This window comes from Argentina silus, assembly GCF_951799395.1.
Source record: "Argentina silus genome assembly, chromosome: 7".
NCBI lineage: Eukaryota > Metazoa > Chordata > Actinopteri > Argentiniformes > Argentinidae > Argentina > Argentina silus.
This window is the reverse complement of record NC_139661.1, coordinates 2718723-2737553: the sequence shown is the minus strand read 5'-3', so window position 1 is coordinate 2737553 and position 18831 is coordinate 2718723. Positions and strand designations below refer to the sequence as shown.

The window sequence follows — 18831 nt, the reverse complement described above, 5'->3', positions numbered from 1 at the left end:
TTTTCTCTTACAAAGTCCCAAACAGTGACAAGCTGTATTAGTGTGAAGTATCAGTTTGTCCACAACAAACGTTGAACGTATTTAGTGTCCTCTTGGCAAATCTCACCTTGCCTCGGTTTTTCATGTTGGCGGTGTACTCGTTGGACTTGAGCTTGGAGTAGTAGTCTGAGAACTTGTTAAAGAGGATGGAGATGGGCAAGCCGTTCAATATGATTCCAAATGAGATGCAGAAGAAAGCAAACAGACGGCCCAGGACGGTTTCTGGATAAACATCCCCGTAGCCCACAGTGGAGATGCTTACCTGGAGGGCAAAGGTCAGACAGACATACGTGTTGATCATACCGTAACCACACATGCTTGCTCACATACCGTAACCATAGACATGCTAATGTGGAACTGAGCTGACCTGGTTTTGTTTGGTTTGTGCCAGACAGTGTAATAGTATTATGGTGTTAAGTCACCATCTAAGAACCATACACACAAGTGGCACACCAGTTCACATGAAATGATCCGTTTTTAAGGTTATCATTGAGTTAATAGACATAGCTGACTGCCAAATCTACTGAGCATTCAGTATGTTGCTGCAATTGCTATATATATATAGTTTATAAGCTATTGCAATGTAATTATAAAGTAATGTGATTGAGCAGACTGTAAGAACACAAACCTCCTAACTCCATATACAATGCAATTACCATCACTATGGAACAACATGTTAGTCAATTCTGTAACAACATGTTAGTTAATATTTTGGAGTTAGAGCAGAAATACACTGGTGTCATGGAAAGTTTATGTAAACTGTTACCTCACATATTTTTTCTTGAACCAGGTGATGACCAAACTGTATCACAAGAGACAATGAAATACTTACAGCTGCCCACCACCACGCAGCGGGAATGCTGGTGAAGTTGGTTTGGGGAACGTCATGCTCCACAGTGTAAACCATGGCCGAGAAGGAGAAGATGCCCATCGCAATGAAGAGGAAGAGGCAGCCCACCTGCTGATAACACTGCCGCAGCGTGAAGCCGAACGCCCGCAGTCCCGTGGAATGGCGTGCCAGCTTCAGGATACGGAAGATGCGCATTAGCCTCATGATCCGCAGCACCTGGCCCAGCTTCCCCACCTGCCCCACTGTCTTCATGTCCTTCTCATGCTTCAAAAGGTCGTCCTGGCTATCGAAGCACTCCAACGCCAGCTGGAAGTACTGAGGCAGGATGGCGATCAGATCCACCGTGTTCAGGACGCTCCTGGCGAAGGTTTGGAAGTCGGGTGTGGACACCAGCCGCAGCAGATACTCCATGGTGAAAAAGGCGATGCACAGAGACTCCACATATTCACAGTAGGTCTTGCCACTGAGCTGACCCGTTGGGGTAGTATACTGCATCTCCTCCACTGTGTTCAGGGTCATGGCAACCAGGGACACCAAGACAAAAACACTGGAGGTCAAGGCCATGAGCTTGGCAGCGACGGAGGAGAAGGGTTTCTCCATCAGGTTCCAGATGACCCTGCGGTGGTACCCCATGAACATGTCCTGGAACAGCTCCTCGTTCTCCTCGATCTCCCCCTCCGCCTCCAGCTCCCTCTGGATCTTCAGCTGCTCGTTGATCTCGTCCTGCCTCTCCTCGAAGGAGATGCGGCAGCAGCGGTGGGTGTTCTTGATCCTCACCCCCCAGTAGTTGATCTCCTCCAGGAAGTTGCGGGGGCACAGCTCGTCCTTGATCCAAAGCACCCCGGTTCTGTAGAAGTTGTAGATGCTGTTGAACATGTCCGGGTCCCTGTCAAAGAAGTACTCGTTGTTCGACACCATGTAGTCATCACACAGGTCCAGCTTCTTGTTGTGATCCGTGTAGGTGGCCAGCCGCCCTATCCTAGTTTTGGGGTACCTGGATGCCACCCTGTAAGCTATCTGATATGACTTCCCCCCAACATTGATGTTGAGATTGTAGTTCTTGGTAGGGGAATTCAGCCTCGAGACAGGCCTATCATCATCCTCATCATCATACTCAGAGTAGATGTCATAAATGTCCTTGCTCAGATCCTGCATGGAGTTCCATTCCTTTAGACAGCTGTCCTTGGCGAATGGCAGAATGCTGTCGTCTGCGGTTGGAGGGGCAGTCTCCGGTCCAGTGACTTTGTAGTTGGGGAAGAGGCTCTGCCTCCGGCCAAACATGTTGAGCATCTAACTGGTCGATCCAATGTCGATTCCCCAGGGCAGGCTATACAGCAGCCAGCACGTCCAAATCTGGAAGTGTTACTGTCCTCTAATACCCCCCTTGTTCAAGCACAGCGGATGTGAGCAAGATACATTGCGGACCCATTCATGTTGCTGACTGAGAGGATCCGTGCGCTTACAGAACATTTAAATACCATTATCCCCTTCCAAGCTCCCTGGCTGAGGTGACGTCTGTCTCGTGTCTCAATGAAAGTCTCAATGAATGAACTTCTGTAACTCACTTCCAAACTGTTACCCTGTCAAGTCAAACTGACTGTAAGATGAACTAATACTGATACTGAGTCTGATAGTAAGATAGACTGTTTAGTGGTGTTTAAGGTAGAGAGGCTAGCAGTTAACACAACTGAACCCTTCTCCACAGATATTGCTGAGCACATGCATTAATTTATGCCGGCCAAGCACTGAGCTCCTGTTCAGTAATCTATGTGTAATCCTTTGCCATATAAGAATGTAAAGATTTGATTGTGGCTCATATCACAAAAGCAATTAACTTTGTGAATCTCCATCTGAGGAGAATTATATTGTAGGCTAATATAATTGTAGGCTAATATAATCTAGTTTTTTTTTTTTTTCAGAAAGATTAAATTGTATAAATTATATTATATTAATATATAATAAAAATGTTGGGTTTTTTTGTTATTTATTGTTGCCATTGTTATTGACATGGAGACTCCACGTGTTCAAGAAGAACAAGGAGGGTGTGGGGGTGTTTAAAGAGGATAAAGGCATTAGGCCATTAGCCTGTTTCCCATCAGGGGGACAGGTGTCGGGGGTTGAGGGGTCCCTCACAGCATATGTGAATGAAAGCCACCAGCTCTGTTTGACAAGATTCTCAATGACATATTGGATATTACACATTAATAACAACAGCAATACTAGAACAATGAAAGGAGCAGTGATGGTGGCCAGTGATTACAGAGGATATTGTCAGTCAAAACAACTCAGCCATTTTGTTTGTCTGACATTGGCGGAATCCTCTTACTGGATATCAGATGATTGACATGCTGATTAAAAGGTCTTCATGGTCAGACACACACACAATTTCCATTTGGACAGTTCCAATATCAGTTAGTTCCTCTTTTACCTGCTGTGTGTCACTAGAACTTTTTTAATTAACCTGGAACTGACTCCAACCATAGGAAGCAATTATCATATAGTTCTAGAAACTTAAAAAATGGACCAAAATGGGTTTGTTTATTATAGGTTTATTACAAGAACAGTGTATTTAGGAAGATGCCGATTAGGAGGAAGGGGAAGGGTCAACATGGATGATTACTGAAGTTGATAGAAACTGATCAGGATGAGTTAGGTTGTAGACACACAAGGTATTAGTAAGTATGTCCATTGATGAGGTGATAACCCTCATAGGTGTAGATACAATTTCCTGTTTACAGTATGACAATATTTCACTCATAGAACCCTAAGACCTGCAAATGAGTTGGTGACCAAATATTCCAAAAAAGGTGAGTTAGAAATTAAGGTAAACAAGAGCTGAGAGAGCACTCTGCAAGACATCCATGCTGCATTTTTTACACTGTGGCTTTGAGCTGCTCCAGAGTTTAACAATCCCAGGGCATTAGATTAAAGTCTGTTATCATCTCAGAAAGACAGGGGGCAAATCTAGTCTACTACTGTACACTGTACAGTATGTGGCAGATGCCCCCTTACCTCCCTGTTGCCTTATTACTCAAGCTCAATGTGTAGTTAAGTGTATTAAGAATAGATTCAAAGTATGTTTTTCTGTACTTAGTTAAACTACACTAAAATTGTACTGGCTTTGTACTTCTGTGTACTAACTCAAAGTATACTTTAATGTCTTGCGCCCTTAAATGTGTGCTTTAGTATACTTACAAAAAGTATACTAGAGTTTAATATACGTTAAATTGTACTTTAGTATGACTAGAAAAAGAAGGAAAGGAAGTGCTGCTGTGATCTACTAGTGTGTCTTGGTGGATTGAAGGTGCTCTGTGATCTACTAGTGTGTCTTGGTAGGTTGAAGGTGCTCATTGGTAAATTAGTTAATTGGTCAACAAAAAAAGAAAGGCGGAACAAGGCACTCTTCATACGTAAATGTAAAAGTCCTTTATTATTTTGGCATTATTAATACAACAAACACTATCAAAACCCATGGCCTTCGTGAGGGAGTACTTTAGTATACTGTCATTTAACCTATACTTTAGTTTACTTACAAAAAGTATACCTGGTTTTCATGTCCTTGGGCAAGACAAGATTTACAGCACAAATGTAGCCCAAGTCCCATAAAGTTACTTACTAGATTGTATCATCCACAGACAATTATGTGGATCATACAAGTGATCTACATAATTACAGTTATGAAGTATTTTCAAATATAATCCCCAAACACAGACTACTGTTCCTCACACGAAAGGCATTTACATGTTTCCTGCATGGTGATGGTGATAATGATGGTGGTGGTACAGGTGCATGCAATTCATTTATTGCATGCACCATCACCATCCCATTTTACAGATAAACATCACCATCCCATTCTACAGAGTAAAATACATTGCATGCACCTGCACCATCTTTATCACCATCAACACCATCGTCATCATCATTCAGGAAACATAAGAGTTCGAGCATGACCTCTAGCCATTAGAAAAAGACACACAAAAAGACCAACAGCCACTTGAAGGACACTGATTTTTTTTTCTTCTGGGAGCTAACTGGTCCTCTGTGGCTCAATTGGTAGACCATGGCGGTAACAACGCTTATGTTGTGGGTTTGATTCGTGCTGGGACCATAAATACTGACATGTATGCACTCACTGCAATGTAAGTCGCTTTGAATAAAAGCGTCAGCTAAATGGCATATATATTAACTCCACTAAAACCACCAGTAGATGGTAGTGACGCCCAGACCTGATCACACATAACCTGAACCAGTTCTAAACACGGGAAGAAAACACAAGTGGAAAGAAAAATGGCGGCCCCTGAAGGATGCGACCATTACGTGCGCAGCTGTTTGTTGAAAGTGAGATAGCTACTTTTTTGATCATGACAAAAATGTCAGTTCGACAGGATATTTAGAGAACTGACGACGATCGCTTGGTTTATGGTTCATGTCTTACCGCTCAATGTAGCTTGTGCTGCACAAAATAGACCTGCTAACACGTTAGCCGGCTAGCTCCCAGGCTAGCAAGCTAACTGTGTAAAAACTCTGCAATCTCTTGAGAGGCAGATCCAAATCGAGCAACTCGATGCTGAAAACCTAGCGATGGTTATTTTTCAAACCTAGCAGCCGCACATGTAGCTATGCTTTTGGTTGAATTCGGTATTCATAAAGCTAGGTACCTAACATATTAGGGGGTTGTAGGGCTTCGACAACTCGTTAAGCTGCGTTTAATATCTAGCTAACAACAGTGCAGCAACAGCGTTGCTGCATTGGTTGGAAATGGTTTGATTATCAGCAAAGATCAATCACATGGGCAGAACTTAATTCTAACATTACTTTAAATGTGGCAGGCGGCAATCTTGCCATGAGATCTAAGTTGAAGTTTAAAATGAACAAGTCACGTTGAACTCAGTCCTGTTGTTGGGTCTCCATCTTTCTCCTCTCCCTCAGGCACCTTGCTGTGGTAAAGTGTATGTTTGTAGACTGTGTCATGATGATGCTGAGGAGGACCATCAAATGGACCGCTTCCAGGTCAAAGAGGTCCAGTGCTCTGTCTGCAACACTGTGCAGCAGGTATTAAATCAATACTACATTTAGAATAAAAGCATTCTTTGACCAAAGGGTCATGACAATGTAGCGACTGTCCATCATGACATACAATACTGTAAATCCAATCAATGCAGACAGTCTCAATTGATTGGAGTTTAGTGAAGTTGTATGCATGCCAGTGTTTGCCTGAATGAATCTGAAATTGACAAGGGACAACAAGACAAGTTATCTGTTTATTCAACAAATGCTAATCTTGCAGAGCCAGACAGTATGCCTGTGAATATTGCATATACTCTGGGTCGAGATTAAACATGAATATGTTTGTCTCAATGTTTTAGGCTCAACAAATTTGCCAGGAGTGTCATGTGAAATTTGGAGAGTATTACTGTGACATCTGTCACTTGTTCGATAAGGACAAGAAGCAGTATCACTGTCAACCCTGTGGAATATGCAGGTGAGCAACTCTGCCTCAGTTTATGTGCATCTGCTCAACTTCTGTGCTCACTTCGACACCTATACTATACTATACTGTAGATAGATCCTAGTGTGTGCTATGCAGTAGACAAGTCCAGAACACACACCTGGTCACATTACATTTACATTTAATTTGCATACTGTGGAATAGGCTAATGTTTTGCTCCTCTTTAGGATCGGACCAAGAGAAAAATACTTCCACTGTGAGAAGTGCAATCTATGTTTAGCTAGTGATCTACGAGGAAACCACAAGGTGATTGTCAAATATATATATTCACTGTAATAGTTTGATAGTTTTACCAATATGTCATTTGGTTAAATGATTTCCATATGGATGTTTGACTTTGTATATCTAGTTATCGTTAATAAAGACTCTGTTTGCTTTGTTCCAGTGTGTTGAAAATGTTTCAAGACAAAATTGCCCAGTATGTATGGAGGTAAGATTGTGAAAAGAATGATAATGTTGGTTGTGATATTGAAGTACATTAGGTATATATATATTTTTTTTTATGTAGGAAAGTGTTTGTTCCAAAGTGTTTACTAAATACAGCAATGTAAATGTTGTAAATATGTTGACTTTTTCTTTTCTTTTTTTCTCCATTTAAGGATATCCATACGTCCAGAATACAAGCTCATGTTCTTCCGTGTGGCCATCTTCTACACAAGTATGTCCTCACAATACTTTGAAGAAATTATTCCTTTGTTCCAAACTTCCAGTACATAGGAAAACAACACTGATCATGCCACTTTGCGAGTCTAATCGATAATACAGCAGGTGCATTGCAGATGGAAAACACAGATCTCATCTTTTTTCTTTTTCTTTTTTTACAGAACTTGCTTTGTGGCCATGGCCAAGACGGGGTAATGTCCGTTGTCTTTTCTTCCAATTACAGTGCATTTAACGATTATCTCGGGAGCAGAGATGATGTGGGAGCTGATGTAGTAACTCATCTTTCCTCCCCCAGTGCGTATCGTTGCCCACTGTGTATGCACTCGGTTTGGAATATGGAGGACTACTGGGACCAGAGGAACAAGGAGATTGCCCAGTCACCCATGCCCACTGAATACCAGGACGCCACTGTGAAGGTACGGCACTTCTCTCCACCTTTTATTTATTTTTTAATATGTTTTTAGGGCATTTCTGCTTTATTGGGATAGAGACAGTAGAGATTGACAGGAAGGATGGGAGAGAGAGGAGGGATGACATGCAAGATAGGTTGAGGGTCTGAATCGAACCAGGAACCTTGCGATTACGTGGGAAGCTCATTAGTGTGCTACACCACTAAGCGCCCCCGACTTCTCTCCATTTGAATGTCAGACCACCTTCGCTGTCCCCTCCTAGCCCTGTTACCCTTCTCTTACTTCTGCTCGTTCTATGGGCCATTGGTATGAACCATTGGTTAACTTATCACATTGAATGACTCAGTCAAGCCAAATCGTACTGAACTAGTAATCAGTATGGTACATACACCTAGCGACACTACCAGGGCAGTAGGATGTGATCACTGGCCGACCTAATCGGGACATATGCATCACATCTAGTCAGAGCACCACGCACACACATGGCAAACTGAGGCCAAATTTATTCAACATGTTTGAAAAGTAGTTAGACGCTGTAGAGAGCCTGTGAGAGCTGTGATGGCTATCAACCGTTAGATCAGGCTAAAAACGTGTAGTGTCTGCCGGCTTTTACTTGCAATTTAGCATGGTTTCTGCTGGATGACATGGTTTGGTCTCTCTCATCTTCCCTGACTGTAGATCATCTGTAATGACTGCCAAACCCACTGTACGGTGCCCTTCCATGTACTGGGCATGAGGTGCAGTGGCTGTGGATCCTACAACACAGCCCAAGATGGGGGACTGATGCAGCCGCCCCAGGAACAGCAGCCACAACCCCAACCCCAGGAGCCCCAGGAGCCCCAGCCCCAGGAACCACAGGAGCCCCAGCCCCAGGAACCGCCAGAGCCAGAACAGCAGCCCCAGACCCAGTGAGAAGCTTAGGACGCAACCTTATTTCACCCAGTCTACGTAGACTCGTAATTACTCTCCCCTCTCCCTCCAACATCCATCTGCCAAGAATACAAACAGCCATGTCTGGGGTCCACAGCCTCAGGATGCTCCTCATTTCAGTGTGTTTGGACAGTAGTTTCATGATTCGATACCCATTAAAAAGTTATTGGAATAGTCCCTTAGTTTCGTAAATCAAAAGTCAGCTGAATAAGAAATGTCTTGTCGGATGTATTTCTGCATGGTTGTACATATGGTTATACAATAAAGTGTAGCCATGCAGATGATTTCCCCTATTGTCCCTTGAATTTGACATACTGTATGTTTTGCTAATAAATCAGCCAATGAGGTTTTGGGTGAACTGCTGTCACAAAATGGACAAAGAGCAGACCTCCGTGCTCTCATATTTGTATTGTGTCAGATGATGTACATTTTGACCAGCAATGTGTGTCTAAAAACCTTCACACTCACCATCGCAATAGTAAAGGAATTAAATTGTGTCTATTTGTAAAACTCAGGTATGTCAGTATTTTAGAAACTGTAACATCAAATTGTGTTCAATTCTACAAACGAGTTGAATTTTTATTTTATTTAGTGTGCAAATGAATTCAACCATTATTTCTTACCATACCAATGAATGCTGTATGGGTGTGTTCAAATTACAATAATGTATGACAAAAAGTTAAGACTTTGCTGTTAGCAAGGACATGCTCAGTCCATGCTTAACTCATGCTGTCAATACTGTTGCTCAAACCAAGGAGAGAGATGTGGTATGAAAATATAGCATCTGTTTTGCCTGTGGTGTCATTAATTGATGCAAGTGTTGGGATTCGGTAACACTTACCGCTATAAACTAAAATAAATAACATGACTGTGCTGAATAAACATGTGGTAGTGTGTTTCTGAAATGTGCATAACTCTGTATCTAAAAAAGGGTGGAGTGTAGTAGTTCATGGTCTTTAAAGAAGCTGTGGCAGAACATTCTTGGACATCTCAAAAATGGTTTACTTTATGGACAGTTCATTTCGGATCATCTAATTTACTGTACGTAATCTTACAGACAGGAAATAGACAAATGAGAACTGTTAATGTGGTGGGTTGTAGAAAGACATAAGGTAACTAACATACTTTGCTATTGCTCTTGAGGGTGGTGAAAGCAGTGCCTAATCGAGCAATAGGTGCCCATGTATGAACCTCAAAAATACACACACTGTAAATAAACTAAAATCAATGAAAAACGGAATACTCCAGGGTTATTTGATGATATGAAGTGGATTATGTTGTGAGGTGCTTTTGTAAAGCCTTATATGCTATCGCCTCTGGCAGGGGCTGGCGGAGGGCTGGTTAAGTCTACAGTAAAACAAACAGGCGCATCAGTTATGCCATCTGTGGTTAATGGAACTGGCGGAGGAGTTACCACAGAGACCGGTGGAGGCGTTGGCAGCACAATGATGTCTGGGGGCATGGGAGAGGTTGTGTCCACATGGAATGCTCGGTATGTGGTGTCAGTGATTAATGGTAGCGCTGTTGTGCCGTAAGAAGGAAGAGGAGAATCGGTCACTGTGATGGATGGATCATGCGATCCCTCAGTTTCTGGCAAATCTTGTGAACTGTCAATTGAGGCTTGTGAAACATCAGTCTCTGGAAAATCTTGTGAGGGGTCATTTGAGGTTTGTGAAACGTCAGTCTCTGGTAAGTCTTGTGAGGCGTCAGTGTTCAGTAGCTGAGAAGCCTGATCTTCTGATGAGGGCTGTGAGGCTTCGCTGTCTGGTGGGTCTGTCTCCTCCATGGCATCTGGTACTGCGTTCTCGTCAACGATTGGCTCTAGGGTTGTCTGTGGTGATGGGACAATCTGCTCTGTAGAGGAACTGGACTCGTTGGACTGTGAGGACTCTGAGGATTCTTGACTGCCAGCCATCATATTTCTGAACTGAAATCCATGCAGACTGACCTGTGGTCCATGTATAAATCAGGTTATTGCACACTGGCAGAAACACTCATTCTACAGCACAAACATGACAGATTTATAACAATGAAAAAACAAAACAATGGATGCACCCTTACTGGTTTTGAAGATGTCACAGTCACCACAAAGAAAACATAAAGGATGGTCCACAGAATCTCCATTTTCCTCTTTATTTTCTGAAAGAGCAAAGTACAGAAGGTGCCAAAACTGTTTGAACGATTATAATTCTAGTAAAATTTACAAGCAGTTTGGAGTTCAGAAGGTTTACTGATTGAATACAAACACTGAAGTAATTTCTAGCCGTTGGTATTTTTTTTTTTTGCAAATCCCTATTGATGTAATTGATAAATATATTGACTGTCAGCCCATCTTCATATTAGAATGTCAATAAGTTAGTTGAAGCATTACCTTAATTAACTTGAGTATCCCCTCCACTTCAGCATAGAAAGGAAAGTGTTGACAGTCCAAACAAACAAGTAAAACGCTGGTGTTCTTACATCCAGTGCTGATAGAACATGCTTAGTTTTGAATCCACAATGATGTTGTTTGAATGGGGCATGTATATATAAGAGTTCAGATGTGTGGGAACAACCAAATGTCACTCCATAATAATTCATTTTCTAACTCATTTCCATGGCAATGCCTATATTTTAAGACGGAAAACAGCAACACCAAACCCATAAAACTCAAACTTAAATTAGAGAGTAGCATTAAGATGTGGCTGTTTACATTTAGTTGATAATGAGAGAATAAATAAGACTTATGTAATTTGAAGTGCAAACTATAAGGCTGGTAAACATGCTTGTGGTTTCAGTATAAACAATGACAAAGAAGTGCCTAATCTTAGCCATAGGTTTGATCCTGGGCCAAATTGTAAGTCTAGTCATAACATTGACAGGAAGAAAGTCTAAAATGATTGTGTGTAAACCAGTAAACCAAAAGGAACACCCTTAGCCCTGGAAAACAAAGATTAATTTGAGCGAACACAAAAGCAACACAATACATTTGCCTCAAGTAGAGAAACTGCAGACACATTTCAGCATAGTGTACATACAGTACATGAGGTATATCATTACATAATATTCCTACTTCCTCACAAATAAGCATGTATTGTCATCAAACCACAACACACTTTCATATTTAACAGTTTGATTCATTTATTGCAGATTATACGCTTTCATTTATATAAGAGATACTGCTCAGCAATGAACAGGATGGAAGCTGAAATAGAACAGTGCATGGAGCCTGTAAAAAATATGTAAATCATTAAATCATGAAAATAGTCGTCATAAGGCCATCTTCTTCAATTTTTCAGAGTACAAGTACGCTATTCTAATGATTGAAGAACAAACAAAACTGATCAAGCAATAACAACAAATGTGATATTAATCTTCCCAGTCTGCAGTGCAGTCTTTTCCCGCCCAAGGAAAGAGTCCTGGTTGAGATCTATGCGTTTCTGCCCAGTGTACTGATGAAGACTATCCTTTATCAGTGAGGCCTGCAGATCTGTGGCAGACTGTCCATCTACTGGGAACGGAATGAGAACCCCAGGGTAGATGAGGATGGGAGGATGAGCAGACTCTTGTTCGAGAGAAGAGGACATGTTTGCATTTGCCACATCAGATGGGAACACAAAGTGCGGTCCGGGGAATCCTCCCTCTGCTGCTTCTTGATTTGGGTCTAGGCAACGTCTGGTAGGTAATTCAAATTTGGGCGTAGGGGACGGGCCGAAAGCAGAACCTTCTAGTTGGCCATCAAAGTCTGAGGGTAGAATGATTACTTGCTGCTGACCCTGATCAGAGGGTCTGAAAGGAGGGGTGGCAGGTTCACCGCTTCCATCCACGGCATTGCTTGGGGGACGTCCAGTTTGGGGTGTGCGATCACAGTTTGCTGTGGTGCAGGGAGGGGATACAATACCTGGGATGGGTGGGACAGCACCATCGAAAAGAGATAGAGGTTTCTGATGCAAGGTCTGGACAGGGGGCTTTTTGGGTCGGCGCCGGCGTGGAGGTTTGGAGATGCGTTGAGATGGCAACGGAGGGTCCTTAAAATAAAAGTTGCCAGAGTCATAGTCTGTGTCCCCGTCCCTCTGATCCAACGGTCTGAAGGTGGGATCTCTCCACAGTGGGCCAGGCTGTTGATGGATTATGCTGCTCCGTTTCAACCACTGAAGAGAAATCAAATGTAATCTCAGTGCTCATCCGTTTCAGTACTCAGCACAGAAACGGTGCTTAACATATACTGTAACATTGGAGGAATAACATTCAAATAACAAGTTGACACTAGCCATAAAACGTCCTTAAAAGTTATGAGATAATAATTAACACTCACCGGAACACTGACAGAGAATCCAATCAAGCACATGAAAAATATGAAATTCCTCATTCTTCTGTTGAGAAAAATCTAATTCAAATGTACCCCCATTGACAGAATACAAGTGTTTTCTGAATTAAATGTATACGTGCTTGCAGCCAGACAAGCAAAATGTATTTATTTCAAAATCAATAGAATAACACCTACAGAGGAAAAGTACAAGTCAACAATACCTTCAAGAGATGATTGCTCTCAGTCGTAATTTATGTTGATCTTCTTGTAGCAATGTTCATGTATGAATGGGACTGGGCAACAGCCCTCTTCTATTCAGGGTGTGGACTGGTGTTGGAGGTGTGACGGTATTTTTCACCACATGTAACAATACATTCAAAACCTGCAGGCCCATCAGAGGGGAGATGAGGGGTGGAGGGAGACAGACCCAACAAACTATCGGACCACAGGAATTTTCAATATCATATTGACATGTAGTTACTGAATCCAAAGACATGAGTCATAGTTAACTGAAAGGAGACGTCTGAGAAACATTCAAATTAAACCTCATTTGAAGATTCTTAAAAAGCAAATTAGAAGAAATAAGTGACTTAGTGCAGGTTCTTAGCAAATGTCACAGTACATAACATCTGTGGTAAGACATTATGGATGGTACTGTAAGAAATGGACAATTATTTGATTTACTAGTTATATCCTCTAGACTTTTCTAATCTGCACTCACCCAGGACATTTGAACAGCTACTTAATGTGTATGCATGATCACTGAATGTGTGCACAATGATAATATACACTCACCGGCCACTTTATTAGGTACACCTGTTCAACTGCACGTTAACGCAAATATCTAATCAGCCAATCACATGGCAGCAACTCAATGCATCTAGGCATGTAGACATGGTCAAGACGACCTGCTGAAGTTCAAACCGAGCATCAGAATGGGGAAGAAAGGTGATTTAAGTGACTTTGAACTTGGCATGGTTGTTGGTGCCAGACGGGCTGGTCTGAGTATTTCAGAAACTGCTGATCTACTGGGATTTTCACGGACAATCATCTCTAGGGTTTACAGAGAATGGTCCGAAAAAGAGAAAATATCCAGTGAGCGGCAGTTCTGGGTGAAAATGCCTAGTTGATGCCAGAGGTCAGAGGAGAATGGCCAGACTGGTTCGAGATGATAGAAAGGCAACAGTAACTCAACTCAGTAACCACTTGTTACAACCAAGGTATGCAGAAGACCATCTCTTAACGCACAACACGTCAAACCTTGAAGCAGATGGGCTACAGCAGCAGAAGACCACACCGGGTGCCACTCCTGTCAGCTAAGAACAGGAAACTGAGGCTACAATTCGCACAGGCTCACCAAAATCGGACAATAGAAGATTGGAAAAACGTTGCCTGGTCTGATGAGTCTCGATTTCTGCTGCGACATTCAGATGGTAGGATCAGAATTTGGCGTAAACAACATGAAAGCATGGATCCATCCTGTATCAACAGTTCAGGCTGGTGGTGGTGGTGTAATGGTGTGGGGGATATTTTCTTGGCACACTTTGGGCCCCTTAGTACCAATTGAGCATCGTTTAAACACCACAGCCTACCTGAGTATTGTTGCTGACCATGTCCATCCCTTTATGACCACAGTGTACTTATCTTCTGATGGCTACTTCCAGCAGGATAACACGCCATGTCACAAAGCTCACATCATCTCAAACTAGTTTCTTGAACATGACAATGAGTTCACTTTACTCCAATGGCCTCCACAGTTACCAGATCTCAATCCAATAGAGCACCTTTGGGATGTGGTGGAATGGGAGATTCGCATCATGGATGTGCAGCCGACAAATCTGCAGCAACTGCATGATGTTATCATGTCAATATGGACCAAAATCTCAGAGGAATGTTTCCAGCACCTTGTTGAATCTATGCCACAAAGAATTAAGGCAGTTCTGAAGGCAAAAGGGGGTCCAACCCGGTACTAGCAAGGTGTACCTAATAAAGTGGCCGGTGAGTGTAAATCACACATGCAAAGCTAGTATGTGTGCCTTCTCACGCAATTCAACATGATTAGACAGAGAAAGTGACTCATCAGACCATAAGATATAGCTCAGGGATATTATTTGAATTAATTTCAGCACCAAAATGCCACAGACTAATTAACACGTTTTGCAATCATGATGTCTCATTGTAATGTGGTAATGTGTATTAACAAAGAAACTTTCCAGTGAACTCGGCATGATGGGTGAGTTCACTACCCGGTACAAAGGAAGTGTTTGAGTCAGTGAAAAAAAAAAAACCTAACTGCACGTAAATAATATAAAAATTATCAGGTAATAATGGTTTTACCCAGTACTTTGTAAGTAAGTTCCTGGGCAGTCAAATAAAAGGTAACCAAGATGTTTTAATTCTAAAGTTAGGGAAAGAACAGATGGGAATAGATGTAATTGTAGGTGGAACCACACTATACTTGACATTAAAAACACAATAACAATGTTGAAAAATGCAACAAATGTTTATTTGGTAGAAACATTCTGCGTCGTTAATCCACAGAGGATACCACTTCCTGTGAAGAAAATAAACAGCAAGATATTATGGGGCAAAACAAAACTTTGTAACAGCAACTGTAATTATAAACCTCACAGTAACACAATAGGCAGCTTACCTCTGCAAAGTTGGCGTCATTGGGTGAAGGCTGTGCGGAGGAGTTCTGTCCTCGTTTCTCCAAGTCAGTCATACTCGTCTCCTTCACTAAAGGGATGGCTCTCCTGTGAATGGAGAGGAAAAGAGCTCAGACATGTTCAACTGAATAATACCTTTTTCCCCTGAATGCACTCCAAATCAAGCATCACTCTTCGACTACCAACAGTTGGCAGAGTGTAAGCTACAGATGTCCACTGCATACTCCACCAGGTATGTGTGGTGTCCAAGTGTTCGGTGGGGGTGGTGGTGTTGTCTCCAGCTGTTGGAGTTACCTTGCGTTTGCAGTTTTCCTCTTTTTGATCACTGCAGCCAGGACAACGATGACAACAAGCCCAGCACACAGGCCGACGGCGCCGTAGAGGACCGGGCCTTGCATGGCCATCCCCAGCTGGTCCTGACAGGAGTCTCCACTGTACCCCAGAGCACAGACACAGGAGGTCTCCCCGTTGGTCTCCACACACTCTCCATTCCCACTACAACGCCTCTCGCTGCAGTGCTGGGCTTCCAGGTTCCTCACCAGGCCCTTGGTGTCCAGGCTGGTGCTGCTAGCAGGAGCGCCAGAGGTAGGTGGGGCAGGGGGCCGGGTTGGAGCTCTGGGCTTGGCTCCAGACTTCACTTTGAGATGGGCACCTGATACATTGTGCAACCCCCATCAATGAGAAAAATCATTACACCAATTTTGTAATATATTCAGTCAGTCTAGGTACACACACATCTGAAAACCTCCATTCTACAGGTGATAATGAACAAGATTTTAAACCACACTCCAACATTGTGTTGACTTTCTAGGGCCACGTTGATGGTAAAAGGGCTCACAGTTCTCATCAGAGTGGTCAGGGCAGTCAGGATGACTGTCACAGAACTTCCCACTGGGGATGCATGTGTGGCCGTCCAGACAGGGTCTGCTGCCAGCCGGGCAGTGCTGGTCCGGGGTACAGTGGGTCTTGTTGACCAAGACTTGATCATGGGCACACCTGCATGTCCGACCCTCAGGAACAGCCAGGCACAGCTGATGGCAGTTTCCATTCTCCACAGAGCAGAAGTTGGAGCCTTTTAATGGTTAAGGCAAAGTGAGAACATTTAATTTCACACATTACATTTACAGCATTTAGCAGACGCCTTTATCCAAAGTGACTTACAAATACATTTGTTTAAGTGAATCATTTATCCATCAGTCATCATAAGATAAAGTAATCAATGCTCAATGTTTTTTTTTTTTTTAATTAACAGGAGAGAAACTTGCACAGGGGGGTAGTGGGGGGAAGAGGTCTTTAGGAGGGACCGTTAAGATGTACAGTAGTGAGATGATCTCTTCAGGCTACAAGACTGTATGCGTGTATCTGTCTGGGTACCTGTCTGGCTGGACTTGCTGTAGGCCTTCAAACTGACAACCCTAGAGTTGACCTCAAACCACAACTTATTTTTCTGTTGGTCATCTCTGTACCACACTTTGGTGGTGTCTGGGAAGAAAAGGAGCAAGCGAGTTATTCAATCATTGATCTACTCTAAAATCATGTTTATGAAAGGCCCCTGGGATCAAGCTCATTATCCTTCTCATCCTAATAGGATCCTCTCAATACATCAATAGGATATTCTTAAATGCACAACACAGAAGTTAATTTATCACTGCATTATCGCCTAAGTAGAGCCATCTTCTGGTCAAAGAGCACAACATGCTGGTGGTGTTAGGAAGGATTCACATTACCACTGATTGTCACCCAGAGGAACATGTTGTTGCTAAAGGCAAATGCGGTCAAGCCTTCCCCGGTCTTAAACTCCTTGTATCCAGTCCCATCAATTTTAACAGAACCGATGACGCCAACACCTGGAACATAATATTGTCTTTCTTAGACATAAAGAGCCAGCAGAACATAACTACATAAATGCAAAAGTCTTTGGGTGCAGCATGTCAAGGGCATTTCAAAGTTTCATATTTTCCTCATCCACCACCTCAAATTAAGAGAGGAAGGGGAGGGTTTTCCCCTCACCGATATCAGCCCAGTAGATCTCGTCGCCCTTATTGGAGAAGGTGAGGGAGGTGGGCTGCACAGTGTCCTTACAAGCCACAGTGCGATTCCCACCGTCCATGAAGGCACACTCCACCTGCGCCTGGACACCTTCCACCTGCTTCCCCAGGTTGGTAAAACAAAGTCTCCCACTGGGAGGGTGAAGGGCAACAGACTCTAGACTGCCAAGCCCGTCCTGGATCAGAACAACAGTGTGTGTTCCGTCGGGGGAGGTGACCTGCAGGCGGGGCTGCTTGGTGCTGCTCCAGTACACGTTGAGGGTGATCCAGTCCAAGGCCAGGGCCGTGACCACATCCCCCTGGAGCTGCAGGAAGAGGCCGCGAGGAACCATGCCGGCCTCCTTCAGCTTGAAGAGCCCAACAGAGGCTTGGCCGGCGTCGGCCAGGTACATGGTCTGGTCCCGCAGGGTGTAGTCCAACATGGCCGCCTTGTTGATGTCGGGCAGCTGCAGGGCCAGGTGCTCAGGCCAGCCCTTCAGACCCACACCGCTCTGCATGGTCTGCAAGTAGATCTACAGAGCAAGGGGGGGGATGCATTGGAATTCCAAATGTCTCAATAAAATGGTAAAAAGAGCTTTGGGGGCTTAAAATATTTCTGAATAACTGCATCATTTTACAAGAGTGAAAAACAACAAAGTCTGTTTTTTCAAACCACAGCTAACAGAGTGCTTGGTCAAAACTACCTAAACATTCCTGAGTTTTTCAGTGAGGGAGGACCATGACAGTATCAAATGGTGGCAGTTTGAAGGAAGCGCAACACCTCAGTTGACAGAGCCCTACCTGGGTGACAGCAGAGGGAGACAGCAGCAGGAGGAATGCCGAGTTGACCAGGTTGGAGCAGGTGAGGCCATTGTCGGCTAGGAGGAGACCAGAGGGACACTTGCAGACAGCTCTGGGCCCCGGGGCCAACACACACAGGTGAGAGCAGGCAAGTTTCTCACATGGACCATCAGCACGCACCTGCAGCAGCGGATGAATGACCTGTGGCACAGACAAGACATCAATCAGTACCTCCATCCAGCCACCAAACAGCCATTTTAAACAGATTTCTTAAATGATCACTGCAGATTCTAATTTAATTCAGGCAAAATATCACAATAATATGATAACATGGCACTGCATATCGACATCACACACACATCAAACATACCCCAGATGGATCAAACACTAAAACAACTCACTTTCAATGCAAAAGGCTGTCCGGGTTGTTTGAAAAGAACTTTGAGGTTCTTTCCAGTGACTTTATGAGCTCCTTGGATTGTTCTCCTCTTGGTGTCCGACCAGTAGAGCATGTCATTGAAAACCGTGACTGAGAAAGGGTTGGCGGTCTCCTTCATTTGCAGCAGCTGCACGTAGCAAAGGACAAAAAAAAAAATCAAATAAGACAATAAGTTTCTCATCCAGGCACTGTTCATTTCTGCAGTA

At 43.3% G+C, this 18831-nt stretch overlaps 3 protein-coding genes across 4 annotated transcripts; 1 reads left to right on the top strand and 2 right to left on the bottom strand.

The window, feature by feature from the left end:
• Window positions 1-37: 37 nt before the first annotated feature.
• Window positions 38-2155, bottom strand: kcnv2b (potassium channel, subfamily V, member 2b; the record flags this gene model as incomplete). The annotated part of the gene is made up of 2 exons (XM_083673243.1): window positions 872-2155; window positions 38-301 (listed from the first exon to the last, which is right to left on the bottom strand). The coding sequence occupies exons 1-2, from the start codon at window positions 2042-2044 to the stop codon at window positions 38-40; spliced, it is 1437 nt and encodes a 478-aa protein (XP_083529369.1). The 5' UTR covers window positions 2045-2155.
• Window positions 2156-5156: 3001 nt separating this feature from the next.
• On the top strand, window positions 5157-9425 carry rchy1 (ring finger and CHY zinc finger domain containing 1). Of its 2 annotated transcripts, XR_014554328.1 has the most exons (10): window positions 5157-5227; window positions 5819-5941; window positions 6256-6371; window positions 6566-6644; window positions 6784-6828; window positions 6998-7056; window positions 7223-7252; window positions 7357-7477; window positions 8150-9187; window positions 9220-9425. XR_014554328.1 is itself a non-coding variant. In XM_083674227.1 (9 exons), the coding sequence occupies exons 1-9, from the start codon at window positions 5177-5179 to the stop codon at window positions 8381-8383; spliced, it is 858 nt and encodes a 285-aa protein (XP_083530353.1). In that variant the 5' UTR covers window positions 5157-5176; the 3' UTR covers window positions 8384-9425. The 2 variants fall into 2 exon arrangements, 1 of the variants encoding a protein (XP_083530353.1); XM_083674227.1 differs by having other exon boundaries at window positions 8150-9425.
• A 5778-nt stretch (window positions 9426-15203) lies between these two features.
• On the bottom strand, window positions 15204-18830 carry LOC310806653 (low-density lipoprotein receptor-related protein 6-like). The gene is made up of 9 exons (XM_083672832.1): window positions 18588-18830; window positions 18187-18387; window positions 17369-17918; window positions 17086-17205; window positions 16733-16840; window positions 16197-16430; window positions 15653-16010; window positions 15343-15445; window positions 15204-15243 (listed from the first exon to the last, which is right to left on the bottom strand). Exons 1-9 carry the CDS (start codon window positions 18819-18821, stop codon window positions 15220-15222), a joined length of 1932 nt encoding a protein of 643 aa, XP_083528958.1. The 5' UTR covers window positions 18822-18830; the 3' UTR covers window positions 15204-15219.
• Window position 18831: the final 1 nt, after the last annotated feature.